Raw genomic sequence first — 16,106 nt, forward strand, 5'->3', positions numbered from 1 at the left:
CTGTGCCAATTGTGTGCCGCCCTATGGGACTCCCGATCACGGCTGGTTGTGATGCAACCCAGGATCAAACCAGGGTCTGTAGTAACGCCTCTAGCACTGAGATGCAGTGCCTTAGACCGCTCCGCCACTCGGGAGCAATTAATACTATCCATCTTAAAAAAGATTAGCCTACTGGAGCTTGTTTAATTTATTACCCAATTGCTACATTGTAAAACCATGAAACGTGGCACGTTTAATAACCTAAACATCAGTGTTGAAAACTTACACATTAGGCATTTAGATTTGCCAATAGGTGTTCTCATCTTAAACACAGGTGTTTAGAATGCAAGATTAAACATGATAGTCAGCTTTTTCCAGTCAGTTTCCAACCAGGAGAACACCTATATCTCCTTAGTGTTCAGATTTTAAACATTTTTCCTATCATCCTGTTTAGAATGCATTTTAGTCATTGATGTGGTTTTCCATGCCTTTTAATCAGATCAGTGTTAGGAATGTCTGTGACCTTACCTACATTTCAGCACAACAGAACAGGACATTTGATTCAAGAAATCATTTCAGTCATGTGGTGTTGTTTCTCGATCGTGTTAATTTCCATGAACTCTCTGAGTCCTTTTTACAGGTAACAAGCTGCGGTTAGGAGCACTCCCTTTAAGAGTGTGCTCCTAATCTCAGCTTGTTACCTGTATAAAAGACACCTGGGAGCCTGAAATCTTTCTGATTGAGAGGGGGTCAAATAATTATTTCCCTCATTAAAATGCAAATCAATTTATAACATTTTTGACATGCGTTTTTCTGTATATTTTTGTTGTTATTCTGTCTCTCACTGTTCAAATAAACCTACCATTACAATTATAGACTGATCCTTTCTTTGTCAGTGGGCAAACATACGAAATCAGCAGGGGATCAAATACTTTTTTCCCCCACTGTAAGTGCCTTTGAAAGGGGTATGGTAGTAGGTACCAGGCGCACTGGTTTGTTTCAACAACTGCAACAGTGCTGAATTTTTCACGCTCAACAGTGTCCTGTGTGTATCAAGAATGGTCCACCACCCAAAGGATATCCAGCCAACTTGACACAGCTGTGGGAAGCATTAGAGTCAACATGATTCTGAAATAGTAGATATTCTACCGTTCAAAAGTTTGGGGTCACTTAGAAAGAAAAGCAAATTTTTGGTCCATTAAAATAACATCAAATTGATCAGAAACACAGTGTAGACATGGTTAATGTTGTAAATGACTATTGTAGCTGGAAACGGCAGATTTTTTATGGAATATCTACATAGGTGTACAGAGGCCCATTATCAGCAACCGTCACTCCTGTGTTCCAATGGCACGTTGTGTTAGCTAATCCAAGTTTATAATTTTAAAAGGCTAATTGATCATTAGAAAACCCTTTTGCAATTATGTTAGCACAGCTGAAAACTTTTGTTCTGATTAAAGAAGCAATAAAACTGTCCTTCTTTAGACTAGTTGAGTATCTGGAGCATCAGCATTTGTGGGTTCGATTACATGTTCAAAATGGCTACAAACAAAGACTTTCTTCTGAAACTCATCAGTCTATTCTTGTTCTGAGAAATGAAGGCTATTCCATGCGAGAAATTGCCAAGAAACTGAAGATCTCGTACAACGCTGTGTACTACTCCCTTCACAGAACAGCGCAAACTGGTTCTAACCAGAATAGAAAGAGGAGTGGGAGGCCCCGGTGCACAACTGAGCAAGAGGAAAAGTATATTAGAGTGTCTAGTTTGAGAAACAGGTGCCTCACAAGTCCTCAACTGGCAGCTTCAATTAAATAGTACCCGCAAAACACCAGTCTCAACGTCAATAGTGAAGAGGCGACTCTGGGATGTTGGCCTGAACAGGTTGTAGGCTGTGGAACTCTGCACATAACATATCCTAGTTTCCTTGAGATATGTACATTAAGGGACAGGTTTACGTAAGCCTGGTCCCAGATCTGTTTGTATAGCCGACTCCTATGGTCATAGTTGGGTCACGCTTTATTTGGATAGTCCTGCTCTTCCATCTGTAGATGCTCTACAGATGGTCATACTATCAACAAAATCTCTGTTGATAAGCAACTGCTTGCTAAGGTTAGGGTTAGGGTAAGGTTTAGAATAAGGGTTAGAGTAAGGGTTAAGGTTAGGGTTAGAACTAGGGTCTGGCTTAATAGATTGTTTAAATGTTACTGCTAGTCTGTAGATAGTCTGTAGAGCATCTTCAGATAGACTATCCAAATAAAGTGTTACCCAAAGTTAACTATAATACAGGGCAAACAGATCTAGTACCAGGCTAGATGTACCGTTATTCCTAAATGAAAGTTTCCTGTATAGTAACAGTGAGATCAGGTAACAAGGTGAGGGAGTGTCTCTCAGACAGCCAGGCTGGCAGCTTAAGGAAGGGCTTCTCATGCCTCTGCTGAAGGCTTGTCAGATTGATGTGTGGAGGGAAGAGGTGAAAAGATTGATCTGTCTCTACCACCAGATATCTCCAGTGAAGGACAGACGGCTATAGTTAAAGCATCATCACCTGTTTTGGCATTCTGTCCCTTTGTCATCTAGCTCAGAGTTCTTTGTCTAGACTCTAGATCTTATGGGTAAAACAAACTGTTTTCTTTTGCTCCAAAACCAGGATTAGAATAATGATCAGCCTGTATTTGATTTAACTTCTCTGACTGACATTGTATACAATATGGGACAAGACTAGTGATCATACATTTATACAGTCGTATTGATTTTATTTACACCCGTATTATTGACAGTGCTGTAATCAGGGTGTATTTTTATCAACTGTCCTATTGACAATGGGTCGAGTACTTTACTGAGAGACTGGTGAGTGTTGAGTGGCCTCTCTGTCTCTCTCTCTCTCTCTCTCTCTCTTTCTCTCAAGGCTACTGACAGACGTGTGTGTGTGTGTGTGTGTGTGTGTGTGTGTGTGTGTGTGTGTGTGTGTGTGTGTGTGTGTGTGTGTGTGTGTGTGTGTGTGTGTGTGTGTGTGTGTGTGTGTGTGTGTGTGTGTGTGTGTGTGTGTGTGTGTGATGTCTTTTCATCACTTGGTAATAGAGCCGAGGGTGAATAGTGAAGACAGTGTAGATAAGTGTCTGTCTGCTCAAGGCAGCCTCCACCCCCTCATTCACCTGCTTGTCTGAGTACTACATTAACACATAGCTATCTCTCCTGTTAAGATATGCTTCTACAGCCTATTCAGGCAGAGCCCTGACTGTGACTCACCCCTGTGATAGCTTGTCCATTTACATCCATTTAAAATGGTCTGGAGGAGTGATGCTGGTCTCTTACTGAGGAACTGAGGTGTAATAGGTAGCAGCAGAGTACAAAAAGTAAAGTCATGAAATAAAGATAGGTACCCGCACATTATTGGATGTTTCCACAGTTTTATTGAGTACAACGTTTTGACCTGTATGTCTTTGTCAGGCTTAACAATAAAGGCAGAAAGGGTTTCACTTACTCTGGCTTGTCTTTGTGTATTTGCAGTGCGGGACCCAAGGGAGACAACATCTATGAGTGGAGATCCACCATCCTGGGACCACCAGGCTCTGTGTACGAGGGAGGGGTCTTCTTCCTAGATATCACCTTCTCATCCGACTACCCCTTCAAGCCACCAAAGGTACTGTACGCTTTATTCACTTGCTTTATAGGTTTAGAGGTGGTTGTTTAAACAGTTCAGTTACATGGGAGCTTCTGCTTGCGTCCCAAATGTCACCTTGTTCCCTATGACGGGAATAGGGTGCCGTTTAGGACGCAGCCTCTGTCTGCAGTTAGTCCTCTATTGTTCTACATGGAGGTCAGGGCTGACAGGAGTTTGCTGAGGTCATCAGTTGAAACCTTGAGGCTGATAAACATGATGTCTTGTCTTGTCTTGTGTTTTTGACTAACCGTGGCGCTGCCCAGCCATCATCTCCTTGAGGCTACTACACAGCAGCAGTTACACTACAGCACTCTGCTCTAATGTCACATGACTGTGGAGACCAGGGGACCAAAATAACCCTGAGCCATTTAACACAATGCTGTTATTATTGAGAAAGAGAGGCAGCAGCAGCAGAGTCTTTGAGTGTGTCCCAAATACCCCACTATTCCCTACATAGTGCACTACTTTTGACTCAGGCCCTTAGGGCTCTGGTAAAAAGTAGTGCACTGGTCAAAAGTAGTGCACTGGTCAAAAGTAGTGCACTACAGTGCCTTCAGAAAGTATACACACAATACCACATAATGTCAAAGTGGAATTGTGTTTTTAGAAATGTTTACAAATGAAATAAAAATGAAAAGTGGAAATGTATGGCAAGCAGGAGTAAAAATGTGCTTAACAAGACCCATAATAAGTTGCATGGACTCACTCTCTGTGCAATAGTGTTTAACATGATTTATGAATGACTACCTCATCTCTGTCCTCCACACATACATCTGTAAGGTCCCTCAGTCAAGCAGTGAATTTCAAACACAGATTCAACCACAAAGGCAATGGGGGGAGGTTTTCCAATGCCTCGCAAAGAAGGGCACCTATTGGTAGGTGGGTAAAACATTGAAATATCCCTTTGAGCATGGTAAAGCTATTAATTACACTTTGGATGGTGTATCAATACACCTAGTCACTACAAAAATACAGGCGTCCTTCCTAACCGTAGAGGAAGGAAACCGCTCAGGGATTTCATCATGATGCCAATGGTGACTTTAATGGCTGTGATAGGAGAAAACTGAGGATGGATCAACAACATTGCAGTTACTCCACAATACTAACCTAAGTGACAGAGTGAGAAGAAGGAAAACATGCATCCTGTTTGCAACAAGGCACCAAAGTAATACTGCAAAAAATGTTCCAAAGCAATTTACTTTTTGTCCTGAATACAAAGTGTTATGTTTGGGGCAAATCCAATACATTACTGAATACCACTCTCCATATTGTTATTTTACCAACTATTTTAAATCTTTGCTCATCGCTGCAACTCCCCAACGGGCTCAGGGAGGCGAAGATATGCAGACTAGCTGGCTGGTATGTTTACGGACATCGCTCCCTATCCCAGTCTGCTGTCCCCACATGCTTCAAGATGGCCACCATTTTTCCTGGACCCAAGAAGGCAAAGATAACTGAACTAAATGACTATCGCCCCGTAGCATTCACTTCTGTCATCATGAAGTGCTTTGACAGACTAGTCAAGGATCATATCACCTCCACCTTACCTGCCACCCTAGACCCACTTCAATTTGCATACCGCCCCAACAGGTCCACAGACGATGCAATTACCATCACACTGCACACTGCCCTATCCCATCTGGACAAGAGGAATATCAATGTAAGAATGCTGTTCATTGACTACAGCTCAGCATTCAACACCATAGTACCCTCCAAGCTCATCATTAAGCTTGAGGCCCTGGGTCTCAACCCCGCCCTGGCAATTGGGTCCTGGACTTTCTGACGGGCCGCCCCCAGGGGGTGAAGGCAGGAAACAACATCTCCATTTCGCTGATCCTCAACACTGGGGCCCCACAAGGGTGCGTGCTCAGCCCCCTCCTGTAATCCCTGTTCACCCATGACTGCGCGGCCATGCACGCCTCCAACTCAATCATCAAGTTTGCAGACGACACAACAGTAGTGGGCTTAAATTACCAACAACGACGGGACAGCCTACAGGGAGGAGGTGAGGGCACTCGGAGTGTGGTGTCAGGAAAACAACCTTTCACTCAATGTCAACAAAACAAAGGAGATGATAGTGGATTTCAGGAAACAGCAGAGGGAGCACACCCCTATCCACATCGACGGGACAGCAGTGGAGAAGGTGGAAAGTTTTAAGTTCCTCGGCGTACACATCACGGACAAATTGAAATGGTCCACCCACACAGACAGTGTGGTGAAGAAGGTGCAACAGCGAAATTTGGCTTGTCACCTAAAACCCTCACAAACTTTTACAGACGTACAATTGAGAGCATCCTGTTGGGCTGTATCATCGCCTGGTATGGCAACTGCACCGCCTTCAACCGCAAGGCTCTCCAGAGGGTGGTGCGGTCTGCACAGGGCATCACCGGGGGCAAACTACCTGTCCTCCAGGACACCTACAGCACCCAATGTCACAGGAAGGCCAAAAAGATCATCAAAGAGTACAACCACCCGAGCCACTGCCTGTTCACCCCGCTACCATCCAGAAGACGAGGTCAGTACAGGTGCATCAAAGCTGGGACAGAGAGACTGAAAAACTGCTTCTATCTCAAGGCCATCAGACTGTTAAACAGCCATCACTAACACAGAGAGACTGCTGCCTACATACAGACTGAAATCATTGGCCACTTTAATAAATGGATCACTTGTCACTTTAAAACATGCCACTTTAATAATATTTACATATCTTACATTACTCATCTCATATGTATATACTGTATTTTATACCATCTATTACATCTTGCCTATGCCACTCGGCCATCGCTCATCCATATATTTATATGTACATGTTCTTATTCCATCCCTTTACATTTGTGTGTATTAGGTACTTGTGAAATTGTTAGAATACTTGTAAGATATTACCGCACTGTCGGAACTAGAAGCAAAAGCATTTCGCTCCACTCGCATTAACATCTGCTAACCATGTGTATGTGACCAATCAAATTTGATTTGATTTGAAGTCATGTGTCCGCCAGAAACATGACCCGCCTAACAACGTCCTTAAGACCCACCAGCCAGCCGCACCAATGTTTCGGAGGATACACCGTTCAACTGGCATTTGGGGTCAACCTGCAGGCACCCGGCCCACCACAATGAGTCATTGGAGCACAATGAGCCAAGTAAAGCCCCACCGGCCAAACCCTCCCCTAACCCAGACGACGCTGGGCCAATTGTGCGCCATCCTTTGGGACTCACGACCACGGCTGGTTGCGGCACAACCCAGGATATGAACCAAACACCGTAGTAATGCCTCTAGCACTGCTGTATGCAATGCAGTGCCTTAGACCGCTTCACCACTCGGGAGGCCCATATTTTCAAGTATAGTGGTCGCTGCATTATGTTATGGTTATGCTTGTAATCGTTAAGGACTGATGAGTTTTTCAGGATAAAAAATAAATGGAATGCAGCTAAAACACAAGGCTGTCACGTCCTGACCAGCAGAGGGAGTAATTGTATTAGTTTTGGTCAGGACGTGGCAGGGGGTTTGTGTTTTGTATGTATTTCTACGTTCTGTCTAGTTTAGTTTTTCTATGTTTAGGATTGGGTGTTGGACTCTCAATTGGAGGCAGGTGTTTCTAGTTGCCTCTGATTGAGAGTCGTATATATAGGTGTGTGTTTGGTTTGGTATTTTGTGGGTAGTTGTCTTTAGCACTGCTGTTAAGTGTATAGCCTGTTAAACTGTCGTTCTTCGTTTTGGTGTTCACTTTATTTAAAATAAATATTCAAGATGAGCATCCACATTCCTGCTGCGTTCTGGTCCTCTCTACCCGAAGACAGCCGTTACAAAGGCCAAATCTACACTGGAGAAGCTTACCAAGAAGACAGTGAATGTTCCTGAGTGGCCGAGTTACAGTTTTGACTTAAATCTACTTGAAAATCTATGGCAAGACCTGAACATGGTTCTCTAGCAATGATCAACAACCAATTTGACAGAGCTTGAAGAAATTTCAAAAGAATAATAACAAATGTTGCGCAATCCAGGTGTGGAAAGTTTAGAGACTTACCCAGAAAGACTCACAGCTATAATCCCTGCCAAATGTGCTTCTACAAAGGATTGACCCAGGGGTGTGAATACTTATGTAAATGAGACGTTTCTGTTTTTAATTTTCAATAAATGTGCAAAAATTTCAATAAACATGTTTTCACTTTGTCGTTAGGGGGTATTGTGTGTAAAAAATATATTTCATCCATTTTGAAATCAGGCTGAAACACAACAAAATGTGGAATAATTCAAGGGGTATGAATACTTTCTGAAGGCAGGGAGTAGGGTGCCTTTTGGGATGCAGCTTCTTGTCTGTTATAGGCACTGCAGGGGCTCCTCTTTTTTAGAAGCGTATATACTCAGTAATAGGCTACAACAGACTACACTGCCTATTATGTTTCTGAGAAAACTATACGGGAGGTGGATATAATCAGGATCATAATAGCTTTCTGCTAGTGGAGGGGAGCATTAGGGTTATTTCATAGAAAGCAATCCCGTTTCACATAAAACTAACATAATCTATTTAGGAGAAATCACCCTCAGAACTAAAAGCTGTACCACTCTATACTCTATACTGGACTGAGGGGGTGTCATGATATGTTTGCTCTGTCTAACAGTTTTATTATTCAACACAAATCCCCTGTTTACAGTGATGGGATTAGCCTTTACAGTGGTTATGGTAATATGGTAATACCAGACTGAGTCTGGTTCGTCTGGTTTCTATTAACATGTCATAAAGATGGCATATACAGTTTGACTGGAGAGGGAGAGGGAATCAGACCCCAGGGTAATTGGTAGCATGGAGGAGAACCTCACCACCTTTGAACAAGTCTGCTCTCTCTCTACTCTCTCTCTCCTCTCTTTCTCTCTCTCTCGCTCTCTCTCTCTTTCTCTCTCTCTTATCTCGCTCTCCCTCTAATGTCAAAGCCATAAACAGCTAGTGGTATCATTAAGATCATTGGCTGTGCGTGGCCCTTATTGGTTTCCTCTGCAATAAGGGCTGCTCAGAGAGAGAAGGCCTCAATGGGATGGATGTTAAAAGACTTCCCTTATGTAAACACCACATGATTTCACATGTGGAATCATTTCCACATGTTTTGCACATGTGAAATCATGTGAAACCATGTATTTTTGGAACAATTCACATGTGGTGATGTGGATTTTCACATGTGAAACCATGCGTTTTTGGAACACTTCACATGATGATATTTCACATGTGGATTTTCACGTGATCGCATAACCTTTCACTTGTGGACTCAAGTTTTCACACAAGATTTCACAGGTGATGCCCTGCAAACAAAAATGTGTCTTCATGATACACACACAGTGTTTTCAACTTACATATTGGACACATTGTGTATGTTAATTTATATAGTAATTATTATTCAACATGTCTTTACCTGGGATTAGACCTCACAACCTCTTGGTTCACTGCATTCCAATCGTCCTGCTACGCCACCATGTCTGTGTCATTAACTCATTTCACCTGTATTCCTACACTTTGGAATTCAAAGTACATCTCAGATTTGCAAAAAATACCTGATTCAGTGTATTTTTAGCAAACCTGAGATTCAGGTGTAACATTAAAGTAAAATAATATGCCCACCAACATTAGACAACGTCACAGAAAACCCTCAAATTGCTGAAATAAGTAAATGTAATCAATGATGAGAGAATAGTCCGAATAACTGATAACTAAAATAGCAGTGCAGATGTCACTCTTTTGCTAAGTGCAGAGATGTATTATATTTGTTGAATGTGTATGGGAATGTTACAGACTTTGTTGTGCAGCAGTAAGGGCAGTATACCTCAAATCCAGAGGTTGTGTGTTCAAATCCCATCTGGGGTCATACTTTAGGTGAACAGTGGCACCACATGACATTTCACATGTGACATATGTGAAAAACATATGTGAAGTTTCAAAACCAAATTTGTGAATTGTTCCAAAAACATGATTTCATATGCGAAATGTCACGTGAAGTGTTCCAAAAACTTGTTTTCACATGTGAAGTGTTCCAAAAACATGATTTCATATGCGAAATGTCACGTGAAGTGTTCCAAAAACATCTTTTCACATGTGAAGTGTTCACATAATTTCACATGTGAAATGTCAAATCATGTGATTTTCCACATGTGAAATAATGTTAGCCGTTGCTGTAATTGGATACTGTATTAGTGTTTTGATTTATGTTTACTGTCAATTGCAATGCACATGGGTAGACTACTTTTTGGCCATCCTGCAAATGAACATGATACGCTGATTATTTTATAGTAAGTTACCAGCTACTTTTTATGTATTTCCACAGCTGAACTGTATTTTGTCATTAAATATACAACAACGAACTATGCTGCCAATCACCAAGTGATGCACATGTTGTCAACAGAAGAGTCAGTGAATGCACAGTAGGTTACGAGATTGCTAGTGTCAGCAAGTGCCCTAAAGGTTACTGTCCCCCAAAAATTGGCAGTATGTAACTGTTAATTTGACAATAAGTTACTAACTAGTAGTTTTCAAGTAGAAAATTACAAATTCACAGTGCAGCTCATTACTGACACATTCTCTTACAAAGTTTGCAGAACAGACAGTGTCAAAAGAGGTGCTTGACTTGCATCGGCATAACCATCAAACACTTAAACTGTAACAACAGTTGCTTGAGCACTGCTAGTTTTGTGGCCCATATGTATTTCACACTCACAGATCTGGTGGTGTAGCTGCACTGTAGCAGGACATTTCAGGTTGTCGGCGACCCGAGAGGTTATGAATTCAAATTCCATTCAAGGTCCCAATTTTGGTCACGGTACAAGATTCTACAGTAATTGAAATCAGAATAAAAATTGTTTTTATTATTTCACCTTTATTTAACCAGATAGGCCAGTTGAGAACAAGTTCTCATTTACAACTGTGACCTGGCCAAGATAAAGCAAAGCAGTGCGACAAAAACAACAACAGAGTTACACATAAACAAACGTACAGTCAATAACACAAAAGAAAAGAGAAATAGAAAAATCTAATTGCAAATAATTACAATTCAGCATTAATACTGGAGTGATAGATGTGCAGATGATGATGTATAAGTAGAGATACTGGGGTACAAAAGAGGGTAAGTAATAATATGGGGAAGAGGTAGTCGGGTGTGCTATTAACAGATTGGCTGTGTACAGGTACAGTGATTGGTAAGTCTGCTCTGACAGCTGATGCTTAAAGTTAGAGAGGGAGATAGAAGACTCCAGCTTCAGAGATTTTTGCAATTCGTTGGCAGCAGAGAACTGGAAGGAAAGGCGGCCAAAGGAAGTGTTGGCTTTGGGGATGACCAGTGCAATATACCTGCTGGAGCGCATGCTACGGGTGGGTGTTGCTATGGTGACCAGTGAGCTGAGATAAGGCAGGGCTTTACCTAGCGAAGACTTATAGATGACCTCGAGCCAGTGGGTTTGGCGACAGATATGTAGTGAGGGCCAGCCAACGAGAGCATACAGTTCGCGGTGGTGGGTAGTATATGGGGCTTTGGTAATAAAACGGATGGCACTGTGAAAGACTACATCCAGTTTGCTGAGTTCCGTAATTTCCGGACTATTAAGCGCACCTGAATATAAGCCGCACCCACTGATTTTTTTATTTTATTTTTATTTTGAACATAAATAAGCCGCACATGTCTATAAGCCGCAGGTGCCTACCGGTACATTGAAACAAATGAACTTTACACAGGCTTTAACGAAACACGGCTTGTAACAAAAATAAATAGGCTTTAACGAAAAATATAATTAGCAGTAAGCTTTAGTTGTCTTTTTGCACTGAGTCATGCTGCTGTTTCCAACGTCTTATCATCGACTCATTAAGACCAAGCTCCCGTGCAGCAGCTCTATTCCAACAGCCAGATCAATCGCCTTCAGCTTGAAAGCTGCATCATATGCATTTCTCCGTGTCTTTGCCATGATGAGGGTGACAAAATGACTACCGTAATCAGAATGATGGGAAGTTTGAGAGCCATCGATTTAATCTAAACAGTAAACAAAAAAGTTGTTTGACCTTAACCCGTTCGGCACGTCACAGAATGTGTTTTTTTTGAGAAAAAAAAATTGAAAGCGGGAAAAATCCAAATATTAGCCTTGACCAAGACACTTAACCATAATTGCTACTGTAAGTCGCTCTGGATAAGAGCCTCTGCTAAATGACAAAAATGTAAAACTCAGTGCCTCTTTGCTTGACATCATGGGAAAATCAAAATAAATCAGCCAAGACCTCAGAAAGAAAATTGTAGACCTCCACAAGTCTGGTTCATCCTTGGGAGCAATTTCCAAATACCTGAAGCTACCACGTTCATCTGTACAAACAATAGTACGCATGTATAAACACCATGGGACCACGCAACCGTCATACCGCTCAGGAAGGAGACACGTTCTGTCTCCTAGAGATGAACGTACTTTGGTGTGAAAAGTGCAAATCAATCCCAGAACAACAGCAAAGGACCTTGTGAAGATGTTGGAGGAAACAGGTACAAAATTATCTATATCCACGGTAAACGAGTCCTATATCGACATAACCTGAAAGGCCGCTCAGCATGGAAGAAGCCACTGCTCCAAAACCGCCATAAAAAAGCCAGACTATGGTTTGCAACTGCACATGGAGACAAAGATCGTACTTTTTGGAGAAATGTCCTCTGGTCTGATGAAACAAACACCATCCCAACCGTGAAGCACGGGGGTGGCAGCATCATGTTGTGGGGGTGCTTTGCTGCAGGAAGGACTGGTGCACTTAACAAAATAGATGGCATCATGAGGACGGAAAATTATGTGGATATATTGAAGCAACATCTCAAGACATCAGTCAGGAAGTTAAAGCTTGGTCGCAAATGGGTCTTCCAAATGGACAATGACCCCAAGCATACTTCCAAAGTTGTGTCAAAATGGCTTAAAGACAACAATGTCAAGGTATTGGAGTGGCCATCATAAAGTCCTGACCTCAATCCTATAGAAAATTTGTTGGCAGAACTGAAAAAGCGTGTGCGAGCAAGGAGGCCTACAAACCTGACTCATTTACACCAACTCTGTCTGGAGGAATGGGCCAAAATGTCACGGCTGTCGAAAGGATCGGACCAAAGTGCAGCGTGGTTGTAGTTCCACATTTTATTAAATCCGTGAAACTTTGCAAAACATAAATAACTGAATTTACAAAACAAACCATGACGCAGAGAGAAACAAACACTCAAAAGATATAATCACCCACAAAACCCAGGAAGAAAAACCCCAACTTAAATATGATCTCCAATCAGAGGTAACAAGGACCAGCTGCCTCCAATTGGAGATCAACCCAAAAAACAACATAGAAATAGAAAAACTAGAACTTTAACATAGAAATAGAAAACATAGAAAAACACAAAACACCCCCTGTCACGCCCTGACCTACTCTACCATAGAAAATCACATCTTACTATGGTCAGGACGTGACACAAAATTCACCCAACTTATTGTGGGATCTTGTGGAAGGCTACCCAAAACATTTCACCCAAGTTAAAGAATTTGAAGGCAATGCTACCAAATACTAATTGAGTGTATGTAAACTTCTGACCCACTGGGAATGTGTTGAAAGAAATAAAAGCTGAAATAAATCATTCTCTACTATTATTCTGACATTTCACATTCTTAAACTAAAGTGGTGATCCTAACTGACCTAAGACAAGGAATTTTTACTAGGATTAAATGTCAGGAATTGTGAAACTGAGTTTAAATGTATTTAAACTTCCGAATTCAACTGTATTTATTTACTTTCTGTTGTCTCCTGGGTGACGTTCTGCACCTGGAACTACCACTGTAACATCGACAGTCAGGGTTTGATCTGTCTGGATCTACTTTGTTATTTCTTAGGTGATGTTAGATCTGCTTTATTTCATTCCCTAGGTGACATTCCGCACCAGGATCTACCACTGTAACATAAACAGTCAGGGTGTGATCTGCCTGGATATCCTGAAGGACAACTGGAGCCCCGCCCTCACCATCTCCAAGGTGCTGCTGTCCATCTGTTCCCTGCTCACAGACTGTAACCCTGGTGAGTGACACAGCGGTCAACCAATCAGACATACACTGAGTGTACAAAACATTAAGAAAACCTTCCTAATAGTGAGTTGCACCCCCCTCCCTCTCAGAACAGCCTGAATTCATCGGCACATGGACTCTACAATGTGTCAAAAGCGTTCCACAGGGATGCTGGCCCATGTTGACTCCAATGCTTCCCACAGTTGTGTCAAGTTGGCTGGTTGTTCTTTGGGTTGTGGACCATTTTTTAAACACACTTGAAACTGTTGAGCGTGAAAAACCCCAGCAGAGTTGCAGTTCTTGACACAGACTGGGGTGCCTGGCACCTACTACCACTTAAAAAAAGGCGCTAGAATCTTTTGTTTTGCCCAATCACCCTCTAAATGACACACATACACAATCCATGTCTCAATTGTCTCAAGGCTTAAAAATCCTTCTTTAACCTCCTCCCCTTCATCTACACTGATTGAAGTGTTTAACAAGTGACATCAATAAGGAATCACAGCTTTCACCTAGATTCACCTGGTCAGTCTATGTCATGGAAAGGGCAGGTATTCATAATGTTTTGTACACTCAGTGTGTAGTAGATATACTGTACACATGTAACAGACTGTAACCCTGGTGAGTGACACAGCGGTCAACCAATCAGACATACAGTAAATATACTGTACACCAGTAACAGACTGTAACCCCAAAGCAAGCCTCAAAACCAAAGAGATTACACTGAACTTGACTTTAGAATGTTTGCGCTGTGTCAGGGATGGGACAACGGGACAGCCATAAATTTAGAAATCCTACTCAATCTTTCTTCTACCTTGATGCATGCTTCAATTTCTACTTGAATGAAGTCATTTATACAAAACAAAACGAAGCAGTCCTGTATGTCTGGCTTGGGACTTGGTGATCTAAGATCGCCCTCTTACCAATGACTGTGTACCAATGACTGAGGCCTCTTACTCATGACTGTCTCATCCACTTCCTCTTCAGTCATTTTAGACTTCCGCAACCCTCTTACTAATGCGTTGCTCATCTCTTTCCTGTCTTCTCTCTCCTCTCCTCAGCTGACCCTCTGGTTGGTAGCATTGCCACTCAGTACCTGACCAACAGAGCCGAGCATGACAGGATAGCCCGACAGTGGACCAAGAGATACGCCACTTAGAGGTCACGACCCCTAACCCCGTCCTGTCTGATCCCCTGTCCACCCAGTCCCCCTGCCTGCAGTGTGAAGGTCCCGGAGGCGACGTCACATCGTGCAACAAATCTTTATAGCCTTTACAATACGGACTTCTGTGTATATGTCTGATTACTGATTACTGATTCTACTCCTCCACATTTTTCCCTGCTATGAGGACTGGGTCTGAAGAGAGACAGAGAGAAAGATCCAAGCAGGCATTGTCTCACGTCAGATAGCGAAGCTGCGTCTCCGTCTGCACTGATAGTTCATGGCAACACAGAGCGTTAGAATGACGCCAGCTGTCGGAAGACAATGCCCAACAAAAGGTAAATGTATATTGGAGTAGAATTTTGTAGCTGTAGATTTTAGTTATGTTTAAATGCCTCTACTTGCAAGTCTTGCTTCTTTGGGATATTAAAAAATAAAATGTATTTTGTGATGTAATAAAGGAAACTATTCCTAAAGTCTCAACCAAATATTATGGTGCATTTTAGCCTTGTCCATTATCTGTATGAAGTTAAAGAAGAAACAACAACTAGCTGATGTAGATTATTAGAGATGATGATGTCATTTATATGAAAGCCAGACACCCATTTCCACTTATGTAGTTACATTATACTGTTGTGATGACTCTGTTTTACCTTGTCAATTTGTAATGAAAACGAGATTTCATTGAAACCTTTTTGTAGCTCAACAAAAGATGAGCCACCACTGTAACATCCCCAAAACACAATAAACTTGTCCCCAAGGGTTGAATTGTACAGTGTAAACTCATGGATGATTGACATTGGCAGCTGGCATTCAATAACCAGGGCTGCATCCCAAATGACACCATATTCTGACTTGTGACCAGAGCCCATGCGAAGAAGGGCACTACATAGGGGATAGGGTGCCATTTGGGACATAGAGAAAGGCTCAATTTGTTCAGGGCCAATGAGAGGAATGAGAGAACCCCGGGAAATGACCAAGACAATGTCATTGTTACATAGAGTTGGTCACTCAGAACTGCTGCTCTGCAATCTGCCGTACTGTTATCTCTTGAGATGTATAATTTCATACTGATTCTACACCTTCTATTACCATTTGAGGACTGATGTCTGTAGGAAAAGACAGTGCTCAAATCGACCTAGACTTGAAGTACACATAAAACGGGAAACAGACGCAACTCTCCATCTGTTGAAGTTAAATCCTATGAGAATAAAACAAAACGTTGAAGGATGGAAAGAGTGAAACTGGTAAATGCTATTCAAGTAGAATT

General features: G+C 42.0%; 1 protein-coding gene across 1 annotated transcript in view; it reads left to right on the forward strand.

The window, feature by feature from the left end:
• ube2e3 (ubiquitin-conjugating enzyme E2E 3 (UBC4/5 homolog, yeast)) overlaps positions 1–15,609 on the forward strand; it is a 52,568-nt gene extending 36,959 nt beyond the window's left edge. The window contains exons 4-6 of the mRNA XM_029702510.1: positions 3,488–3,620; positions 13,540–13,687; positions 14,736–15,609. Of these exons, the coding sequence (XP_029558370.1) occupies positions 3,488–3,620; positions 13,540–13,687; positions 14,736–14,833 (379 nt within the window). The 3' untranslated portion in view covers positions 14,834–15,609. The remainder of the gene's footprint in view (positions 1–3,487; positions 3,621–13,539; positions 13,688–14,735) is intronic.
• The last annotated feature ends 497 nt before the right edge of the window (positions 15,610–16,106 follow it).

The sequence above is a fragment of the Salmo trutta genome, chromosome 20 (assembly GCF_901001165.1).
Source record: "Salmo trutta chromosome 20, fSalTru1.1, whole genome shotgun sequence".
Lineage (NCBI taxonomy): Eukaryota > Metazoa > Chordata > Actinopteri > Salmoniformes > Salmonidae > Salmo > Salmo trutta.